Raw genomic sequence first — 22732 nt, 5'->3', positions numbered from 1 at the left:
AGCTAAATGAGCACAACTCAATGTATAAATGTATCAAGTCAACACACTGCACACCAAACTTAATGTTATGGATCAATTATATCTCAATAAAAATGAATTTTTAAAAATAAAAGGATGTCAGCAAATGTGACAACAAATTATATTTAAAAAACTAAATAAAGAAAATAAAAGGGAGAAGTATCACAACTATATTGTGATCTGCTAACAACACCATGTCCTTTCAACACCTGATCATCTTGATGTTGGGCCTATGATGTTTTCTAAAAAAGTAGTATTTTAATTGTTTGTTTTCATTATACATTTACAATACTACTTTAACTGCTAATTTTATCTAATTTTATCTAAATTTAAATGCTAATTTTATTTTCAGGTGCAATTATCACCTGAAACAGAAGCCAAATTCTACAAATTTCAGACAAAGTTTGTCCCATGAGAAATTGTCATAACATGTTACTAATATGTAGAATTCGACATTCTAAAGTTTAAAACGCTCTTCACCCTGAATGCAAATCTTCTGATGAGAGTCTACCCATGGATTTACAAAGCAGTCCAAATGTGTTTCAGCAGGAGAAATCAAAGCAGCAACTGCATCGCAATCAACTTTTAATATAGCCACTAAGTTATGTTTTCTCAATGATATGTATGATTGCTGCATTTTTCCATACATGTAGCTATTTTATAAATGACTTTAAAAGCAGCTTTAAAACATTCATTAGACAGCTGCTACAGTTAAAGCTGGAACTCAGTAAAAGGTACCAAGAGAACATATTCATTTTCATGTCCAGAAAGCATTATTTGTTCCTATTGTGAAGAAGAACCCTGGTATGCACATAAGTTAATATTTAAATGATCATTTTGTTAGAAAAAGAACAGTTACCTGTGAGACACCCAACTTTTTACATGCATCAAGAAAATTTTCTACATTTCTTCGACATTTTGCCATGCTCAGTTTAGGCTGTGAAGTAAGGGGAAAAAGGTATTTTTCAGGCACATTTATACAAAAATTAATCAAAACTAAAAATTACATTTACTGACGTGTATTATTGAAAGACAGTTTTGAGAAGCTCTATCTTCCTTTAGAGAATTACTGAAGAAACTTACCACTGCTGGTGATGGCACGTGAATACTAGCTACAGAGCGTGGCCTTATATGATTGGCTAAATGGCAAAGAACAACCCCATCCATCAGTGCAGCTCCAATGTCATCAGGCAAAATGACTTTTAACCTGGATTCGAGATTCTATAAAGAAATGGGTATAGATCACAGATATTCTATCTAAATATAAATGCTATATATTTGTATCAGTAACCGTTATATAATCCAAAATTTTCAAAAGCTTTGCAAATAAAATGCATCTAGCTTGCTAATTTTCCAAGTTAAACTCATTTCTGCAAAGCCAATCTGTAAGGTCAATCTCGCTTACGTTGCGAAGTTGTCGTATTTGCTCTCGTTCTTCCCGGAGATGTTCCATCTTTCTTCTCATTGTAAATCCTGGATCTGCTGCCCCATATTCCTGACGAGATGAGCGGCTAAAAGCTATAAAAACAGACATTTCCTAGCTTATCACAAGGCTAACAGGAAGAGGCAACCAGCAGTGGGGAAAGAGGCATGATGAAAAAGAATCAGTACAAAACTACAAAAAACACCATCACTCAATACATTCTAAATACTTTTTGTAGAATATCATTGAAATCTACTTATGTGCATAACTGAAAGCAACAGGGAAGACAAGTGTAACAATTTCTACCACCCATACGTGTTCTTATTTAAACATATGTTATTAGAAACTTATGATCCAGGTTAAAAATTGTTATTGAACATACATCAGCCGTTATTATCTTTAAAAAAAAAAGGAAATTATTCTTGAAGGTCAATACAGTTATTCAGGAATAAAAACTATAATTCAATACCTTGCCAGGTAACATGGATCCATTTTCTTTTGGGCTTGCCAAATGCGAAAAGATCCCTTTTTAAAACCACAATATAATGGAGTGCTAGAATTTCAAACAGTGTTTGGTCTGCTGGCAGAGTGGTCATTCTAAGAGCAGTCACAGTAGAGTAGAAATAAGACTGCAGTATATCTAAGGCAAAAAGCTGAGGTTTCAGGAGCTTGAAGGTAAAGAGGAAGAAAGAAATGGGGGATGGGAATTGGAAAGACAAATAAGGTTAAGAGAAAATTACTTTTAGGAGAGGGGAAAGAATCTATGTGTACTTAAAACTACGGAATCAATCCCATTTAAGCAGGAAAGCTCTAGTTTCATACATAACCAATAAATTTTATTTGCAGAATATATATTTACCTGATCTAGGCTTCAAGCCAAAAGGACCATGTGAAAAACCATCCGTTCTATCATACTCCAAAAAAAAAAAAAAAAAAAAAAGAAAAGAAAAGAAAGAAAAAAATAAATAAATAAAACCACTTCTCTTTCCAAATAACCAAGGAAGTTATTTGTATCCGTGTCAATTTTAGAAGTATTTGGTTTTTTCCATGATTAGTGGAGCACAGAAAGGTAAACTGCATTTCAATTCAAATCGATACATTTCACTTTTAAAAGACCTACAAATATTTGCTAATTGATCTGACTGCATAAGCTTTTAAATACTTCTCTCTCATAGTTTAAGGAAAATTAAAAATTATTGAATTACATAAAATAAATAGGTATTTTTTGAATGAAGAACCAGATTAAAGCCTCCGAAAAAAATGAAGTAAGCTTCAATGAAGAAATAAGTGAAATTAGCAACATTTACTAAGTGTCTACTACGGACTTGACATTGAATAGATAATCTGAGGCAAATCTACACGTTCACGGTAATAGGGAGTGACAGGTGATACCAACAAATGACAAATTATCATCTCTTCTATTTTAAGGTTCATTGTTTCCAAGCGCATTTAGAGGTGTGCTATGGAAAGAACTGTGGTATGTTTTTAACGTCTGAGCTTGGAGTTAGAAAGCTTAGCAAAACATTTAATTTCTCTGTGACTATTTCTTCACATTTAAAATGGAAGACTGTTGTGAAGATTAACTGAGATAACTAAAAGAAAGCACTCTGGAAATTGTACAGCTGTAAGAAAACAATTTTAGCAGTAGCTTACTTAACACTTGCAACAACTGCAAGGGCCTCAGTCGCTTCCTTACCATTTATTGACTGGGATCTTTGGCAAAGGTTACCAGTCTCCTCAGCTATAAAATTATGAGGATAATACTCAGCTCATGGGGCTGCTCTAGGTTCAGGTGTACAGGCAAGCACTTTGTTAAAAGTAGAGTACTATAACTAGGGGCGCCTGGCTGGCCCAGTCGGAAGAGCATGCAACTCTTGATCTCGGGGTCATGAGTTCAAGCCCAACGTTGTGCATGGAGCCTCCTTAACATTTTTTAAAAAACGAAAATGAAAATAAATAGTATAGCAATATACTAAATGTTTTTACCATTTTGTTTTACAGATGAAATGGAAGTTATCAGAATTTCGGTGATTCTCTGAATCTTCTGCTGATTAGTATGGTACATGCAGTTCAAGTTGAATGTTAATTGAGCCACCACCACATGTATTCATCACCCTATCCACCCACAAGCCTCACGATTTGTTCGTTATTTTGGTTAAAAGTATTATGAATTCCCCCAAATTTCATTTATCCAAATGCAAGCAAAATGTATTATAAAAGCAATATAATTTATCTGAGAAAACTGGCACTAATACTCTCTCCCCATGAGCATAGATCATAAAATCATAAAGCAACCAGGCAACTAGTCACTTATATGCTTACATTTTTATAACTGAAAGTAAAAGAAAGGATTAACAAAAGCATGTGACAAAGACTAATTTTACGATACCCTAACTTAAGTTACTTTCTAAAAGAACGCAAACCATTTTACCTGCCATACAAATAATTTAGAGATGTGTTTATAAAACTAACATCCAAGTCCATTTAAAAGTTTTATGATGCAACTCACCCAAAACAACAGACAAATGATCCGGGCTTTTTTAAAAAACTAACACCACCTATATAAAATGAAACACTACCTTTGTAATTGGTAACCAAAGTTATATGGTGAATATGGATGACCCGAACATTTAGACAAAGTTCCGAATTCACCAAATGAATACATAATCATTTATTTACCAATGCCAACACACTTTTATAATACTAAATAAGGTCATCTGAAGTAGCAAAGATACTGCTTAGAATTGTTCATTTAATCTCTTGTTGTAAAGCAATAGGTCTCACTAAATTAGAAGAACCAATCATTCAAACCACTAGAGTATCTGGGTAAGATCTCACAAACTCCACCTTTCATCCCACCCCTCCTTCCCCAGGCTCGCCCTTAGGTCTAAGATGCCAGGAAATGTGTACCCTCCTGTCGATAGGAACAACCCACCGCAGGGATGTTTCTCGTGGAAAAAGGAAGTTTCTGTTGCATTGCTTTCAGACCTAAGTGGTTATGAGAAAAACCAAAGGTCATTGCACAATGCTGAAGTACTTCTTTCAAATTTAAAACTGTAAAGTTGCTCTTCTCATTTCAAAATATAGATGAATTCTAAAACACAGAATTTTATAAAGGGAAGTCTTTTCTGTGCTCTACAGGCATTTTCCAATTATGATTATGAACATTTGTACAAAAGATGGTGTCCTCAGAATTTTTTTACAGACTAGGTTTGTACAAATTAACCTACTGTGGATTTTTTAATATGAGTGAATAAATTGTATTGTTTCAAAAAAAAAAAAATAAAGATGAGGTTACAGAGAAGAGACAAGGAAGAAACCTATGTAAACACATATAAAAACAGAACTTGTACCTCAGATGATACTGGAGATTGTGGTGACATATAAGCATTATCACTGTCTTGCTAAAATATAAAAATAAAAAGATGAAAGATGAAATTAAAATACAAATGATGATTTAGACATATAAAAGAAAAACTGAAAATTGCTTCTGATCCACTGCTAAAGGAAGAATCTAGAAAATACCATCTACCACCTTGCCACTCAAAGTGTGGTCGGTGAACCAACAGCGTCAGCACCCTCTGGGAGCCTGTTAGAAATGCAGAATCTCAGGCCAACCCTAGACCCGCTGAACCAGAATCTAGATCAATAAAATCATAAGCCCTTTAAGGTATCAGAAGCACTATCTAGTCATATCAAATATTCCTGTGAATTTATGTCCTTTAAGTAACACAAATGAGGAAAACCTTTCTTTATTTCTTACAAGAGATCCATATATTAGGATTAATTCAAAATGCCAACGATACGCGACAATCTGAGAGAAGTACGTGGAGGCAAGCAAAAATTGCATCACCTCAAATAAGAACATTTATCTGGAAAATTACGTGTCTCTACTATAGGCTTAGAAATAAATACAAAAGATTTACCTGCCTAAACTAATATTAAATGGTCCATGTTTTTTTAATGACCACTAGCAACCAAATTGAAAAGTCTTAACATTTAACCTTGAATATGCATACCACAGGACATCATCATTTCCTTCAACAGAAGATTACCGACTACCTACTGTGTGTCAGACACTGTGCTACACAGTGGGAATATTAAAACTTAGTAAAATATCATCCACTCAAGGATCTCTCAGTCTAGGGGGAAAATAGATTCATTTGTACAGGCAATACAACCTTCTCGGTACGATGACAGACCCATGGCCTGGCATATTATGAGGCGCAGATGAGGGGCACTTGGGGAAATGGTAGGGGTGGGGCAGAAAGGCAAATTTCCTGGGAAAGTAAAAAACTGAGTAGGTGTTTACCAGAAACAGAAGGAAGGGAACAACATTCCAAGACGAGAGGACAAGGACGAAGGCACGGGAGCAAAAAAATGAAAGGATGAGGCAGGAAACCCGTGAGCAGTTCATACTGCCGGACGGCACAACGCAAGCGAGAGAAAGCAGGACGGATCATGAGCAGAGGCTGGTGTGGTAAACAGGGGCTTGAGCAGGAAGGCCCTAGAATTTACCTTCTAAGTGACGGGGACGCATTGAAGGTTTCTAAGCAAGGAGAGAACCTGCTCACATTTCTGTGCTCTTTGGAGCAGTCACTGTGGCTGCAGGGAGGAACATGGACTGGAGAAAGGAATGAGAGCAAGGACGCTATTGTGGTGGGACAGGCAGAAACTGTTAAGGGCCTGGGCCAGGGCAGAAATAGCAGAGGTGCAGGTGGGGAATGTATTCAAAACATTTCGGTATCAAAAAGAAAAAGGAGGTCTTGCTAAGCGATTAGATATTGAGGTAGGCAGGACCAGAGTGGATATAAAATATAAAGGGACAGGGACAATAGCCAAGCTGAGCGTCTAGCTCAGGGTTCAGCAAACATTTTCTGTGTGGTCCCATTTCTCAAAATTGAAGTATTCAGAAGCCCTGCCAAGTACTCAACACCAAATTAATACCAATCCCTTCAACCAAAAATACCCAAAGCTGAAGTATTTATGGTGATGACACTGTGTCATTCCAAAAATGCTAGGTTGCTGCATAACTTAAAATGGTGAGGTAGAAAAATTTATAACAAGGCACAAACCGTAGAAATCTAATTTCAAATGTTAAAATAGTACACAGAATTTGCAGAAAGAGATTAACAAATTCCAAAAGAATCTCAACTGACCACAACGTTGGTTTAGGGAGACAGAAGATGAGAAAATGTAAAAGGTAAATGTTAACAAAATTCTAAAACCGAACTATTAGATGGGGCGCCTGGGTGGCTCAGTCAGTTGAGCGTCTGACTTCAGCTCAGGTCATGATCTTATGGTTCGTGGGTTCGAGCTCTGTGTCGGGCTCTGTGCTGACGGCTCAGAGCCTGGAACCTGCTTCTGATTCTGTGTCTCCCTCTCTCTCTCTCTGCCCCTCCCCTGCTCTCACACTTGTCTCGCTCTCAAAAATAAACAAACATTAAAAAGAAAGAACTGAACTATCAGAAATTCCGTTCGAGGTAAAAGATATATGGAAATTACATAATTAAATCAATAACTGCATGATGATGTTCTGTTTGTATTATTGGAAAAAACCCACGCATTAAATCACTAACAAACTGACAGATGTATTACATTTTACTTTCATTGAACCAACTACATATGAAAAGTAAACATTTTAAAGAATTGCTTTACCCTCTTTTCTCACCTCATCGTTTTCATTGCCACTTGAACTCTTCCTTGATGATTTATACTGAAAAAAATTTAAAACATATACTTTACTTTTCTTTGAACATACGAATTCTCTACTAGTAAATGCTAGGTGAGGTTTATTCATATCTTATTAAATTCTCTGATACTTTTGTTAAATTACCTGATACCAAGTTTAGATATATAAGCAGTTAAATAGTCCTTGGCGCTTACTAATAGCTAACATACAGTGCTTTCTATGTGCAAGGCATTGTTCTATATATCTAGTAACGTTTCTTTCCTGAGCCGATCCATTTCCCATCCATTCAGGTTTGCTATCTGAAGGTTGTCTTAAGTTCTCCCTTTTTCTTAACCCGCCATATCCAAGACATCATTGTCAATTCTTTGCGTAATCTCTCTCAGACTTACTTCTTCTGAACTCTTGTAACTACCAAGGTGCCTGGGTGGCTCAGTCTATTAAGTGTGCGACTTTGGTTCTGGTCATGATCTCACGGTTTGTGGGTCCAAGCCCCACGTCAGGCTCTGTGTTGACAGCTCAGAGAGCCTGGAGCCTGCTTCAGATTCCATGTCTCCCTCTCTCTGCCCCTCCCCCACTTGTTCTCTTTCTCTCTCTCTCTCTCTCTCTCTCTCTCTCTCTCGAAAATAAACATTAAAAAAAATTTTTTTTAAACACTCGAACTACCACTTGCAACTCAGGATTCTCCTATTGGAAAACCGACTTGCAAATTTCTTTGCCTGGCCACTCCCATGTTTTATTTAATGGCACCCTTTACTTATGCAGCTTTAATTCCCTAACTCTTGGGAAACAAGATAACCTACCTGATAGCTCAACCACAGACTGGTGAACGAGCACTATTACGGATTACAAATACGAGACCTAAGTTCCTCCATTGTCTCTCCAGTGATTTATGACAACCACCACTAACCTACCAGGGTGCTTTTTCAAGCTGACCTCAGACATAGTCTCAATATGTTTGCAACTCAATGTTCCAGAGACAGCCCCTGAAGGCAGCCGGCATGTGCGAACAGACCTATCTGCCATCTCTAGGCTCAATGCTCACTGGCAGCATGTATTCTTGGTCCTATTCTACTTTAACAAAAGGGTGACATTTGCACAGCAGACCCCAGGACCTGAAGATGGTGTCAGTCATAGCAATAACGGAGAAGAAACGCATGGATGTCAAAACGGAGCCGCTGCCAAGCTGAATACTGATGCAGGATCTCACCCCTAAAGGCACTGTTGGGAGGGTTTCAAAGAGGTTACTACCAGTACCACAAGTATGTTAATGCGAAGAAAGGGAGCATCGTGGGGGTTTCTATGTCGCTGGCATCTTACATGCTTTTCAACTACTGCCGTTCATACAAGGACACTCAAACATAAGCAGCTACACAAGTACCACTGAAGAAGGCCCAGTATGGATTCCTGCCTTCCTGACCATGACCTTCTTTGCCAGGCACCCCTGATAATTTGCTGCAACCTTTCATATTTTAATTGAGAATGAATACCCGATAGAGGATGACTCCTGCAAAAACAAAAACTAAAACAAAAGAATGACATTTGAGTGAATAATAAGCTAATTTTTATTAACTGTATACTCTGTGGCAAGTGCTTTTCTAATAAGCACTTTATATTATTAAGTAACTCATTAGTGAAAATAATCCTGTAAAGGAAGACACTATTCGAGTCATTTGAGGATAGAAGAAAATTAAGCTTAGCAAGGTTAGGTAATTTGTCAAAGTCACACAGTTAGCTGATCTCCCAGTTAAACACTGGAACCAAAGTGGTTTGATTTGACAAGCCAAGGATATTAACCCCTATGCTATACTTCCATCTCTAAATCCCGAATGATTAGCAAAGGTTTGCCAGGAATAAAAAGGGCTAGTGGGCATTCTCAGAAGAAGGAAAGCACAGAGGAATAAAAAAGCTCAGTCTGTGCAGAAAACAAAGAGTAGCAGTATGGCTACTTGAGAAGAGTGAATTGTGGAAGGTAGTAAGTCTTAGAGAAGTAGGGAAGCCTGGCGCCTGACATTTTTTAAAAGTCCAAACTTGGGGTGTCTGGGTAGCTCAGTCAGTTAAGTGTCTGACTCTTGATTTCGACTCAGGTCATGATCTCATGGTTCATGAGATCGAGCCCCATGTCAGGCTCTGCACTGACAGCACAGAGCCTGCTTGGGATTCTCTCTCTCTCTCTCTCTCTCTCTCTCTCTCTCTCTCTCCCTCTCAAAATAAATAAGTAAACATTAAAAAATTAGTTTAAATAAAAACATTCTTAAAATGTCCAAGCTTTCTGTTATTGATACGAGAGAGTCAAGAAAGTCTGGCCCTAAAATAAAAAAGATAAGGCAACAGCTGCAAGGGGAATTAGGGATAACTGTAGAGGTCTAAGCACATTTATAAGATGGAAAGTAAAGAGATAGAAAGGATGCAGAGAAGTGAATAATTGATAAAGGAAAGAAACAGGATGATGAAGTCAAGAACACAGATAGTAATAATATTACCTACTACTCAACTATACTTCTAATGAAAACACAGAAAGGTACTACTTAGTTTGCATTACTGCACAGATTTGAAGGTCCTAAAACCCCAAACTTAATATATACACAGATTTGAAAATATTCTAGAAGTCCAACTTGTACTGAATCAACGCAGCTGCCCTCAATTAGTATTAGTCTGAATAACTGAAGCTTACTATATCTAAATTCAAATAATATAATAAAGACCTGTTTACAAACCAGAGAAACAAAAAGGTCGATTCACTTTTGAAATTTAAGTTAATTTCACAGGAGAGACAGTAACTAGTGCACAAACTTGAACTCGGAACAAATCAGGTTATTTCACAAACCCAACTGGCTTCCCCATCCCAGTATAAAATTAACCATGTTCACAGAAAACATACAAAAATATTTTCCTTGGAGTTAGCCTTTAAATTCAAACATTATACTATATTTATGCAATCAGATAGGTATTTTAATGGTCATTGTAATGTTTTAGCACAACAGTAATAAGATACCTTTGAAGACAAATATGTATGGCATTTCGATAAATCAAATCATCCTTAAAACTGATATGTTACAGTTACTGTAATGCTTTATAACTTCTTTGTTTAGAAATCAATCATCAAATGCATTAAGAAATTCATGTGTTATCATTATTAGAAGAAATTAAAGCTACTAATTTATATTAATGTAATTTATCAAAAAATCAGATGTTCGTATTTTGTTGTGTATCTCATTAAAAAGGTTAACACGTTTCTGTAAAGTGTAAAATACATTTGCTTTTTGTAAATGATTTTTAATAAGGTAATGTATTTCCTGAAATACTTTTACTCTGAAAAATGCGGTGACTTTATTTTGGCAATAAGGACACTAAATTTGATTTAGTAGAGTAGTAATCTACACAAGAATGGCCTGGAAGCCTAGAAGGGTTAGTCAGTATCACTCTGCTGTACTGATTTACTTACTCAGATAATCTGACCCAATTTATCTTCTTGTTCACATAATCTGGCTAATATGTTGCAACATGTTTTACTTACTTTCAGGGGCTTACCTGAAAAACCTTACTACCCAAATTCAGTCTTGGCAACTAGGAAGCAGTAACTGGAGAGATCCACATACAACAAACATTCACACAAACGCTTTCAATAAATATACTGAATAACAACACCATTAATAATTTACCATGGAACATAAAGAAACCTTGTGGCTTAGCCATTTATATGTCTTAGCATAAAGTGGCAACAAAAGCTCTGTACGTTTCTTAACACAGAAAAGCTAAAGGGGCCATCACTGAGTGAGCCCGGTGATACTTTGCTATGAATCTCTAGAGTAGTGCATTTTAATGTTGAATGAACTATAAATCCAGATTAAGTGCAGTGCTATATCCTATGAATAACCCTTTTGATTCCTGGGAGATAGGTGATTAAAAGAAATTTTGTTTTTTTAAATAAAGACACTTCATAGCTGTCAATGATGTTTCAATCAAGAAAATCCTGGCAATTCTGAATAATGGTTTTGACTTAGAAACTATCTCAGGGTTTATATATTTTTTTTACATCTTAGGAAAAAAATTGTTGACATTCCATTTTTTTGCAGTGTCCTAACACTGACATCTTCTGACTGTTGAGGAGAACTACATATCTCCTTAAAATTTCCCAGTCACTAAAACTTATCTTTGCACCCACTTTATTTTAAAGTGGAAGACATTAACATTTGTTGAAAGATAATAATGTAATGGACATTTCAAATATTATCTCATTTGATCTCTTAGCAACTTATAAAAGAGAAATATTACAGGAGATAATTTAAGCCATAAAAAATAAAATCCTTATCAACAAATGATGCTATTAACTCAAAGAACTTTTTTTTTTTTCAACGTTTATTTATTTTTGGGACAGAGAGAGACAGAGCATGAACGGGGGAGGGGCAGAGAGAGAGGGAGACACAGAATCGGAAACAGGCTCCAGGCTCCGAGCCATCAGCCCAGAGCCTGACGCGGGGCTCGAACCCACGGACGGCGAGATCGTGACCTGGCTGAAGTCGGACGCTTAACCGACTGCGCCACCCAGGCGCCCCTCAAAGAACTTTTTTAAGAGCTCACTGAGGCTTCTATTAAGACTTTATTGAGAAGTTCAGTTGGGGGCGCCTGGGTGGCTCAGTAAGTTTTAAATGTCTGACTTCTTTCTGCTCAGGTCATGATCTCATGGTTTTGTGGGTTTGAGCCCCACGTCAGGCTCTGTGCTGACAGCTTAGAGCCTGGAGCCTGCTTCAGATTCTCTGTCTCCCTCTCTCTCTGCCCCTCCTCCGCTCGTACTCTGTCTCTCTCTCTCTCTCTCTCAAAAATAAATAAACATTAAAATTTTTTTTAAAAAGTTCAGTTGGGTTACCATAAAATATTTTTTAAAACAATGAAACTGTATTGATTTGCAAGTTTAATTTGATATTAGGCTATCCACAGTAGATAAACAGACGGCATAGCATAGGCTCTGGGTTCAAATCCTGACTCAGCTACTTATTAGCTAAGTGACGTGGAGCATATTACTTTGCCTCTCTGTGCCTTAATTTCTCCATTTGTAAAATAGGAACGATAAGGTACTTACTTCACAGGATTGTTATGAATGTTAAATGAGTTGATATTTGTAAAGTACTTAGAACAGCGCAAAGCACTTAGTACATGGTGTGCAAGAGTTCTGATAAATTGTCAGAATTTATATGCTTTTACTTTACTAGTAGATCAAATAAATATCAAAATCTCATTCTTTAGCCAGAAATACCAAAATTTCCCCCACATCACCACTCATTCATCAGGTTTTCTCTACTAACAAATTTTATCGAGTGCCTTTGTTCGAGATCCTATAAACTAAAAGAGGAGACTTTAAAATCAATGTCAGAATGTACATAAAACTGCAGATCTGTAGAGACATGGGATAAACAGACTTACACCATTACTGATCAGGGTTCTACTTTAGAGTGTTTTTCCTTTTTCCCTATGTCTTTTATTACTTCATTACCTCTCACACTGACCAGGTAACATGAAGCGCAATAAAAAGATTCAGTAATTACTTGTTGAAAGAGGAAACTTGCTATGACATGTAACGTTTCTGTTTTGGTCATGTAATACTACTTCCATATGTTATACTCCCATATAAGGAAACAGATCAATGTGTATAGATAACCACTTCTACCAAAGAAAAACATGAAATATAATCCTACCCATTAGTGATATAAACTTCAAACTACCTACCCATTAGCATAGAGCAACGTCATTTACATAAAATGATTATTATTAGATAAAAATTCGGCTTCAGGAAACAGAAAGGTACACAAAGACAACAGAATTTGCTATTCATGGGGCAGGAAGCTTCCCTGCACTGTTCATTTGAGTCAGAAATTCCAATAATGGATTCTGATTAGTATTGAATATTATGCTAATTCCACAGGCATCTACCAACATAGCGGACTTTAACCACAAATGAGTAATACTACAATACTTACAAAGGTATACCCAGTAAAATTTCATTAAAACACTCCTAAACTAGAAATCTGAGAGAATTCAGATAGTTTAAGCTTTCCAAATTTATCTATGATAAAAGATCATCTTAAGAAATCTACTAAGGTAGCAAGAAGAAAAAATGAGGGACAAACACTTTCAGGCATTTTTAAGAGCCATGTACACAGCATTTATTTAGACAGAAACAGTTAAATGCTAATTGCAAATATGTGTGAACTACATACTGAAACAAATCTAATTAAAGACCTTTTCTAAGTAATTCTTCTAAAACATTACTACATATTGCTACAATTAGCAGGATAGCAACCATTCATCTTTCTTGTCAAGTATTTGGTAAATCACAATTCAGACTGATCTACTCATCCTTAGTTATTCTGAATTATTGAAATTTTACCTATTTAACTGGATCATAGTATCTATACTCTTGCATGGGGGAAATCAAGACAAAATAACATATTTACTATATGTAACTAGAGTTCTACCTTATTAACACAAAACTGATAAAATCAAAACTAATAATTACGAAGTAAATTTTGCAATTCAATAAAGTACCTTGAAATATTCTTTTCTAATCTGTTTGCTCCGCCTCCTTTCTTCACTCTGCCAGATTATAGGTTGAGATTCTGGCCACTGCTGTTCATCTATTTGATCCTTCTGATTTTCTAAAGGCTGTAATGAGACAATTTCTTTTAATTAAATAAATGAGAACAAAATATTAGATATAACAGTAATTCATTTTCCTCTTACCTGCCATGTGAGAGGTGATAACGGTGAATTAACTTCATCTGCTGAGACACTACAAAATTAAAGATGCCTTAATATATTAAAATCTTTAGAATTACCCTTAAGTATTTATTATGAGCATTATAAAGTTGTCTCTCTCTCTCTTTTTGTAGCAGAAATCTAAAGAATTTACCCCTGTCTATGGTTTGAACTAATAACATAAAACTTAGCTGACAAAAACATATTTAAGTTCCCAATCACTTATATTCCTTTAAAAAACATTAAAACGAGTTTACTCAATATCATCCTATGCACAGAACTCCTCTAAGGACTTTTTAGAGGCCAAAAGAAACGTGACACCTAGACAAACAATGAAAACACAGAATGTTTATTGTATTACACCATTACCAAAACCAAACAAACAAACAAACAAACAAACAGAAACTGAGTAATTTCTTTATACAAATGTCTTTTGTTTAAATGCCAAAGAGAATAGGGGAGCAATTCTTTTTTGACTATTGAATTACTGATTATGAACCTCTAACCCTTCATTCTGACACACAGGGGCTATGGCAGAAATTCTTTTCATCTATTTTTGTGAGGAACAGTAAACCACACACCACACATGCTGTTGTTAGGTAGCCACTCTGAACAAGAAGTTCCTTTGGAAAAAATACATAAACAAAATTCCCACAAGAGCTATTATTATTCAACACTGTTATAGAACTTCTCTACAGTACAGTTAGAAAAGAAACATGTAAAAATTAGAGAGAAAGAAATAAATTTTCAAAATTTATAGAAAACATAATTATCCAAAGGAGGTAAAATCTATTCTTACTAAGAGAATGTTACCAGTTATAAAAAATATACAAAAGTTAATAGCCTTCTCATATAACAATTATAACAAGCTATAAAATATATTAGGAAAAAAACTCATTCATAAAAGTAAGGAAAAGCAAAAATATGGAAGAAACTGAACTTAAACATGCATAAGACCTACATGGAAAAAAAAAAAAAACTACCAATGTCTAGTAAGGAACTTGAATAATTGGAAAGTTCTTAGACAGAAAGACTAAGTATTATAGGTGTAACTTTTACTTCAAATTAATGGACACCTGAAATGAACTATAATAAAAAAACCAGAAAGTATTTTGAGGCTTGTATTAGAAATGCAATAGGGGCGCTTAGGTGGCTCGGTGGTTTAAGGGTCTGACTTTGGCTCAAGTCATGATCTCGTGGTTCACAAGTTCGAGCCCCGCGACAGGCTTTGTGCTGACAGCTCAGAGCCTGGAGCTTGCTTCGGATTCTGTGTCTCCCTCTCCCTTTCTCTCTCTCTCTGTCTCTCTCCCACTTGTGCTCTGTCTCTGTCTCTGTCTCTCTCTCAAAAGTAAACGTTAAATTTTTTTTAAATAAAGAAATGTGATAAAAGAATTTCCAAGTTGATTTGGAAGAACAGATGATCAGGAAGAGAAAAGTTATATAATAAAAGGGACTTCCCTACTAGGAAATTACATATATTCTATTAAATTAGAGTAATCAAATACTACTAGATCCAGATTTTCCAGGGGAAGACAAGTACAGGACCACAAATATAACAACTTTTGATTTAAAACTATGAAATTTACAATCACCGTAGAAATGATAGGTTATGTAGCAAATAGTGTTGAGACAACTGGTTAACCATTATAAAATACACACAGAAAGAAAGAAAAACAGAAGGGGAGGAGGAGAGGGCGTGAAAAAAGGAGAGAGGGAGCAAGAGAGGAAAAAAAAAACACCAGATACCTTACTTTTTATCAAATACCAAATTAATGACTAAAAGATTTAAATATAAATAAAGATAACATCACAAGCATATGAAAAATATGGGCAGTAGAAGTTTTTAAACATTGGGACAGACAAGGTATATGAAGAAGCAAACTAAATATTGACAAAACACACAAAATGTAAGAATTATACTTTGTGTCTGGCCAAGACAGAAGTAACAGTGATCAGATTTATTCCCTGACTAAAAACACTAAAAGAACAGACAAGATATATAAAATTCTACCTTCCAAGATCCTGAATATCAGGCAAGGCCAAAAAAAAAAAAAAAAAAAAAAAAATTTTTTTTTTTTTCCTGGACAGATGGCTAACAAACAAGTCAAACCCCACAACTGTGCCAGGTTGCTGCAGAAAGAGAGCTTCCAGGCTTCAGGCTTCAGCCCACAGACGAGGAACCAAAGCACGGCCCAAGGGTATTCCGTGAATTAAGGAAACCGAGCTGGGACCCAGAGTGAAAGAGGTAGATGGAATTAACAGGACAAAGTAATAAAGAAAAGAGCAACACGCAGAGAAAGAACTTACGAACTCTCACAAATTTTCTTCAAATTTTCAAATTTCAAAATCTTCAAATTTTCAGCTGTGTACTGATCACTGATCTTATACTAGGCAAAAGAATGAATCACCGGAAAGATTCGACAGAATAGTTCTCAGACTCACAGAGGACTACAAGCAATACGGGTTCCCACAAGCCAGACCTGAAAAGCATATAGTTGATGGAGCATCAGCCAGAGTACTAAGAAAGTCTTGCCCCACTAGGGGGCCACATCTGGCCCTAGACTAAATGTCACACTGATTCCACGTAACAAGTCGTAAAAACCAAGTCCCCAAAATATCAAATCGTTGTCAAGTAATTTAACCACATCCGAGAACAAAGTTCCAGAATATTTACAGCAATGCGGTAAGATCCAGCACCCAAGAAGGTGAAGTTCACGGTTCAACCAAAAATTCAATCAGGTAATGTTCAGGAAGCTCGAGGAAAAGACTAAACATGTTAAGTACAGACGTGATGGACATAAAATAGATAAAAATCAAAGTTCAAGAGATGACAAGTACAACCTCTCTTTCAAGTACGAAGAAAATGACACTACGTGGAAACACAAAGGAACACGGGGCACTAGAGATGGTGACGAAGGGAGTAAGGATAAAAGGCATTATTCTGATTATTTAAATCTCTTTAAAGAAGTAACTGACTGGGGCGCCTGGGTGGCGCAGTCGGTTAAGCGTCCGACTTCAGCCAGGTCACGATCTCGCGCTCCGGGAGTTCGAGCCCCGCGTCGGGCTCTGGGCTGATGGCTCGGAGCCTGGAGCCTGTTTCCGATTCTGTGTCTCCCTCTCTCTCTGCCCCTCCCCCGTTCATGCTCTGTCTCTCTCTGTCCCAAAAATAAATAAACGTTGAAAAAAAAAAAAATTAAAAAAAAAAAAAAAGAAGTAACTGACTATTTAAAGCAAAAGTATAACAATGTATTATGGGGCTTATGACATGTATGGAAGTCAAATGTGTAGCCGCAACACCACAGAGGCCAGAAGGGAAGAAATCGGATTCTGTTGTGAAGTCATGCAACGTATGAAATGGCCTAATAGCACTTGGGAGATAGACTGTGAGATGTTCAAATACTATACTGTAACCCCCGAAACAATAACTAACGTATGATAACAAAGAGTTATAGCTAATAAGCCCATGAAGGAGAGAAAGAGGAATTTTCAAATAAAATTTAAAAGACAAGAGAAAAAGAAGAAAGATGGCTACAAAGAACAGATAAGACAAAAATTAAACACATTACAAGATGACAGATTTAAATCCATTAATACCAATAATTCCATTAAATATGAGCAATATTAACGCTGCCATTAAAATTCAGACTGTCAGATTAGATAAAAAAGGAAGGTGCCACCATATGCTAACCATAAGAAACCCACTTTCTTCACAAAAACACAAACAGGTTAAAAATAAAAGGATGGTAGGGGCGCCTGGGTGACTCAGTCGGTTGAGCGACCGACTCCAGCTCAGGTCATGATCTCAAGGTCTGTGAGTTCGAGCCCCGCGTCGGGCTCTGTGCTGACAGCTCAGAGCCTGGAGCCTGCTTCGGATTCCGTGTCTCCCTCTCTCTCTGCCCCTCCCCCGCTCATGCTCTGTCTCTGTCTCAGAAATAAACATTTTTTAAAAATTCAAAAAAATAAAAGGATGGAGAAAGATGTATCATGTGCTGAGATGACTATATAACATCAGAAAAGTAGACTCCAGAGCAAAGAACATTACCAGAGATATAAAAAATGCCATTTCATAATGACCAACGTATAAACTCACCCTAAACATTTATGCAGCTAATAAAAGCCTCAGAACATATGAAGGAAAAATGATAGGACTTCAAAGACAAATCCCCGATTTGTGCTGGAGATTTCAATAGTCTTCTCTAACAACTGATAAAGCTGACTGACACTGAAGTGTGCCAAGGGGGCGGTGGGGTCGTGAAGGCAAACAATGAACAAATAAAGCAATACACATTCAGGATGCCACATGGTAAAAAAGTGTAAATTTGGAACGTCAGAGGGTTCTGTGGAGAAAAATAAACCCGAGATATGGATAAAGAGACAGAGGTGGGAGAGGCATGGTCTTTTATGTAAGTTGTTCAGGGAACCCGTTGCTGCTGCCGCAGAAACCTGACGGCAGAGCATAGGGCTTATACGGTTACCTGGGGGGGAATCACTCCAGGCAGAGGCAAAAGCCTTGAAGGAGTGGAAAATGCCTGGTATATTGAGATTCAACAAGGAGGCCAGTAGAGCTAGAGAAGAAGTAACTAACTAGGAACCGAGGCAAGAGAGGAAGACGACAGGGAGCCAGATGATGTTAGTTTCCGAGTCCTCAAAGGGCTCTGGTTTGTATTCTCAATGAGATGGAAAGTCATTAAAGAATTACTTCTGAAGGGCGACGTGATCTGACTTACATTTGAAAAAATACCGATCTGATGCTTTTTTGAAAAACAGGCTAAAGGAAAGCAAGGGCGGGAGAACCGTTAGGAAGCTACTGTAATAAATGAAGTAAGAGAAGGCCAGGGCTAGGGTGGTAGGTGTGGAGGTGACACGATGTGATCGGATTCAGGGTGTATTTTGAAGGTAGCATCAACAAGATTTGCTCGTGGATTAGACAGGGTGTGTGAAAGAAAGTGACGAGGTCGACTCTGAGGTTTTTGAGATGAGTAACCACAAGGATGAGTTGACATTTTCAGAAATGGGAAAAAAATACAGGAAAACCAAGTTTAAGAGGTACAAGGAGGGAGATTAAGAGTGTGGTTTTGGAAAATTAAGTTTCATATGCCTATTATACATCTAAGTAGAGGTGCTCAATAAGCACCGGGTCATACAACTCTGTGTACACACGCACACACAGATGAAAAAAGGGCCTCAAGGGAAAAATACCAAAGTACTACAGCTTGTCATCTCTAGAGAGATGGACAATAGGTGGTGTTTATTTATGTGTTTGCTAAATTTCATAATTTTTCAACAAAAAAGCTACACTAATCTTATAATCAGGAACAAATTTAAATTATTTTTTGTTCTTGAAAAAAATATTGAGGGCCGCCGGGGTGGCTCGGTCGGTTAAGCATCCTACTTCGGCTCAGGTCACGCTCTCGCGGTCCGTGAGTTCGAGCTCCGCGTCGGGCTCTGGGCTGACGGCTCGGAGCCTGGAGCCTGCTTCCGATTCTGTGACTCCCTCTCTCTCTGCCCCTCCCCCGTTCATGCTCTGTCTCTCTCTGTCGCAAAAATAAATAAAACGTTAAAAAATAAATTAAAAGAAAAAAAGAAAATACTGAGCGTTTTGAAGATGAGGAAAGTAGAAGTAACAGTTCTATGAAGGAGAGGCCAGGATTATACATCACAATTTTGAGGTCTGAGTAACCGGGGCTTTCTCAAGAGAATGTTAGGAACCTGGGGAGGAAGCTTAAGATGGGAATGAAAGGAAGTGACAGGGAAAGTGATAACACAAACTTTACGAGAGCAAACATGTAAGAAAACACAATCAGTTTTCAAAAAGGGAGGGAGTGGGTTAAATCCAATTAATGAAATTTGAGTAGAGGAATGTTTCTAGACTGGAGTATAAAAAGTCATCTTAGGGGTGCCTGGGTGGCTCAGTCAGTTAAGCGTCCAGTTCTTGATTTTGGCTCAGGTCATGATGTCACAGTTGTGAGATCAAGCCCCGCGGTGGGCTTGGCCCTGGGCATGGGGCCTGCTTGGGATTCTCTCTCTCCCTCTCTTTCTACCCCTCCCCAGATCACTCATGCTCTCTAAATAAATAAATCAATAAACGAACTTAAAAGAAAAGTCATCTCACACTTGAACTCAGAATTCTGAAAGCCCAAGTGAAAAAAAGAAGGGCAATCCCAGTAGAGAAACCAGGATATAGAACACAGATATATGAAACCATGCTAGAATAAAGAAGAAAAAGCACCCTTCCAAACGGCAAAAGGTGCCAGTGGGAAAGCACATGATAAGGTTCTTGAGGTAGGCAGAAACTCACTTCAATCTTACAGGTTAAGTCAAACATTTTCAGCTTTCTCCTGAAAGTTATAAAGAACCAGTAGAAAATAATAAATGGGAGTCACGCAGTTAGATGGTTTTAGAGCCATCACTCTTGACATCAGTGCAGAAGACAAATTTAAAGGTAGGCAAAAGTGAAGAAAAGAGATGACTGGTGGCTGCTGCAGTAATCCAGGAGGAAAAGGATAGGGCCTAAACCAACACCACTGTGCTAGGAATGGAGAGGTTGGGATAGATGCAAGTGATGTTAAGGAGCTAGAATTTTCTGTGATTGACTAGATGATTGACTAGATTGGGAGGGGTGCCTAACAGAGAGAAGTTTCCGATGATTTCAAAGTTGCTGGCTTGGGTGACTAAGTAGTGACACATTCATTCAGGCTAACCCTATGAGAAGCAGTCACGTCGGGAAAAAGTAAGTTCACTTTAGACCGTGAGGTATCCAGGAAAAGTTATCAGTGGGATGTGTGAACCTCGAGGAAGCTGAATGTTGTTACCATATCTTACGATGAGGGGTTCTGGAACCAGACAACCTGGGCTTGAATCTTCACTGTACCACTTACTAGCTGTGTGACCTTGAGCAAATTATGGTAATTTCTGAGCCTCAGTTTTCTCCCCTACAAAATGGGGTCACAACAGTAACGAACCTCACAAAGAGGATTAAATGAGAGAAGACATCTAACACATCAGAACAGTTTGCATATAACAAGCATTCAAGAAATGTTCGCTCTCTCTGTATTTCAATACTCAGCCTACCCCTAGCCTTGGACCTCTACACTCCTGGGGGAATGACCCAGGAGTTGAGCCTGATGCAAATTTTCAAACCGCCATAAAGAATAAATCGAAACTTTCAAAGTCTTCTAGTTCTGTGGAATTCATATATATTAACTTAGACCCTGTATTCATGTAGAAGAATTTAGTAAAAACCCAATTGAAATGAAACGAAAAAGTGAACAGTAACAGAGAATAAACACAATGATGAAGAAAAACATTATTCCTGGCAGTAATAGTAATCCAATAAATGGTTTGCTGAATTAATAAATGAATAAACGATTCTATCACCAAGACAGAATGCAGGTATGAGCACAAAATAGATCAAATAAGCATTTTTGGATTCGTTTATATCAAAAGTAAATTCAACTGGTGCTGTAAACACATTCCCCCATTAAATTATCTAGTTATATTAAATCTATATCATTTATTCAATTAAAGCCCACACATGGGAACATCACTGTTAGAGAATCAAGTTTCATTATACAATACTAAATATAAGGACTAAGATATTTATATACCTCTTTTCGCATTCCACAGTTTGTTTTGGCTTGTTTCTTGGGACAGAAGTTGAATGGTTAAGAATCCTAGAAGTAAAGCAATACATTAATTTCAAAATACATCGAAAAGTATTCTTTTTTTTTTTTTTTTGCACACGATAGAATAGATCTCCCTAATAAACTGCATCTGGTCCATGAAGATCTCTGCTAGAAAACAACGTTAAATATTATTTCGATCTAACGCCTATAAGCGCACTGGGTATTACTAGGGAATGAAGCTCACCGACTGTTCCATGCATCTTCTATCATAAACCCTTTCTTTAAGTTTGGGGATCTTCTAACCATGCTATTGCCCTACGTATCTAACTTTTGGCCGAGAAAGAAGATAAACAGATGCAGGTTGTTTAGGTACCATCATGATTGATTTCATTTTCCCAGCACAGCAAATGACACGAGTTATATTGATGTAACAGATGACTATTTTGCTAAAAGCCAAATACATCTTAATTCTAAAGGCAAAGCCATGTTGAAGTTCCATTCTTAAAAAAAAAAAAAAAAACACAAGTTTATTACATTTTTAATACCCAAATGAAATGGTATTTGAAGAAAACAAAAAAGAAAAAGAATGATAAAGCATTATATGAGAGAACTATTTGTCCATAATTTTATAGAATTCTAAATATTATTCTCAAAGTCAAAAGTAATGAATTAATATATTTCTTTAGCATAAGTCACCAACATATTTAATAGTTCTTAATATTTATCTAGTGACCATAAATATAAATGTAACTTTTCAATTTTAAAGTTTAGTCCAATAAAGAATAAAATACATCTTTTATTCAAAACTTTTTGGAGGTCAACTATCAAAATATACAGGAGAAAACACTTAAAAATTAAAACTACATATTAACTACTAAAATATATCATAAGCTAAAGATAAGTTGGTAACTATAGAAAGATGGTTGACATAAAGAAGCCAATTTCTATGACCCCGCGTTCCTCACTAGCTTGGATGTATTAAAGCTCCCCTGGGGAAAGTCACATGAGAGGCAAAGGACAAGGAACACAGGCAAAGGAGTGTAGATTTGCACCAAAGAATTTCGAGATTAATGACATCTTTATTCTTCTTAGTATGGGCATGTAACTAAAATTGCACTTAGTCCCCAAATGCAGAAGAATCAGGGTAAAAAAATACCCAAGACTATTAAGAAGAAATACTTTTTTAAAGAGTGATTTTTAAAAAAGAGATATAACAGTGTGAAC

General features: G+C 36.8%; 2 protein-coding genes and 1 non-coding gene across 5 annotated transcripts in view; 1 reads left to right on the top strand and 2 right to left on the bottom strand.

Moving 5' to 3' along the window:
• LRCH2 (leucine rich repeats and calponin homology domain containing 2) overlaps positions 1–22732 on the bottom strand; it is a 102247-nt gene that overhangs the window by 16316 nt on the left and 63199 nt on the right. For 2 of the 3 annotated variants that reach the window (XM_040468511.1, XM_040468513.1), the window contains 9 exons: positions 21491–21556; positions 13869–13917; positions 13674–13790; positions 7113–7157; positions 4795–4845; positions 2301–2358; positions 1424–1536; positions 1102–1239; positions 878–955 (listed from right to left, as the gene is read on the bottom strand). In XM_040468511.1, the coding sequence (XP_040324445.1) occupies positions 878–955; positions 1102–1239; positions 1424–1536; positions 2301–2358; positions 4795–4845; positions 7113–7157; positions 13674–13790; positions 13869–13917; positions 21491–21556 (715 nt within the window). The remainder of the gene's footprint in view (positions 1–877; positions 956–1101; positions 1240–1423; positions 1537–2300; positions 2359–4794; positions 4846–7112; positions 7158–13673; positions 13791–13868; positions 13918–21490; positions 21557–22732) is intronic. The other variant, XM_040468512.1, reaches the window with a different exon arrangement.
• LOC121025786 (small nucleolar RNA SNORA35) lies at positions 4344–4472 on the bottom strand. The gene has a single exon (XR_005788149.1). It is a non-coding gene; the product is annotated as a small nucleolar RNA SNORA35 (small nucleolar RNA).
• Positions 15200–22732, top strand: part of LOC121025775 (protein SET-like) — an 18074-nt gene continuing 10541 nt past the window's right edge. Inside the window, exon 1 of the mRNA XM_040468514.1 lies at positions 15200–15204. The gene's annotated coding sequence lies outside the window, so the exon portion shown is untranslated. The remainder of the gene's footprint in view (positions 15205–22732) is intronic.

The sequence above is a fragment of the Herpailurus yagouaroundi genome, unplaced genomic scaffold (genome assembly GCF_014898765.1).
Source record: "Herpailurus yagouaroundi ecotype Mexico unplaced genomic scaffold, PumYag 67700, whole genome shotgun sequence".
Taxonomy (NCBI): domain Eukaryota; kingdom Metazoa; phylum Chordata; class Mammalia; order Carnivora; family Felidae; genus Herpailurus; species Herpailurus yagouaroundi.
This window is presented reverse-complemented; position numbering and strand designations above follow the sequence as displayed.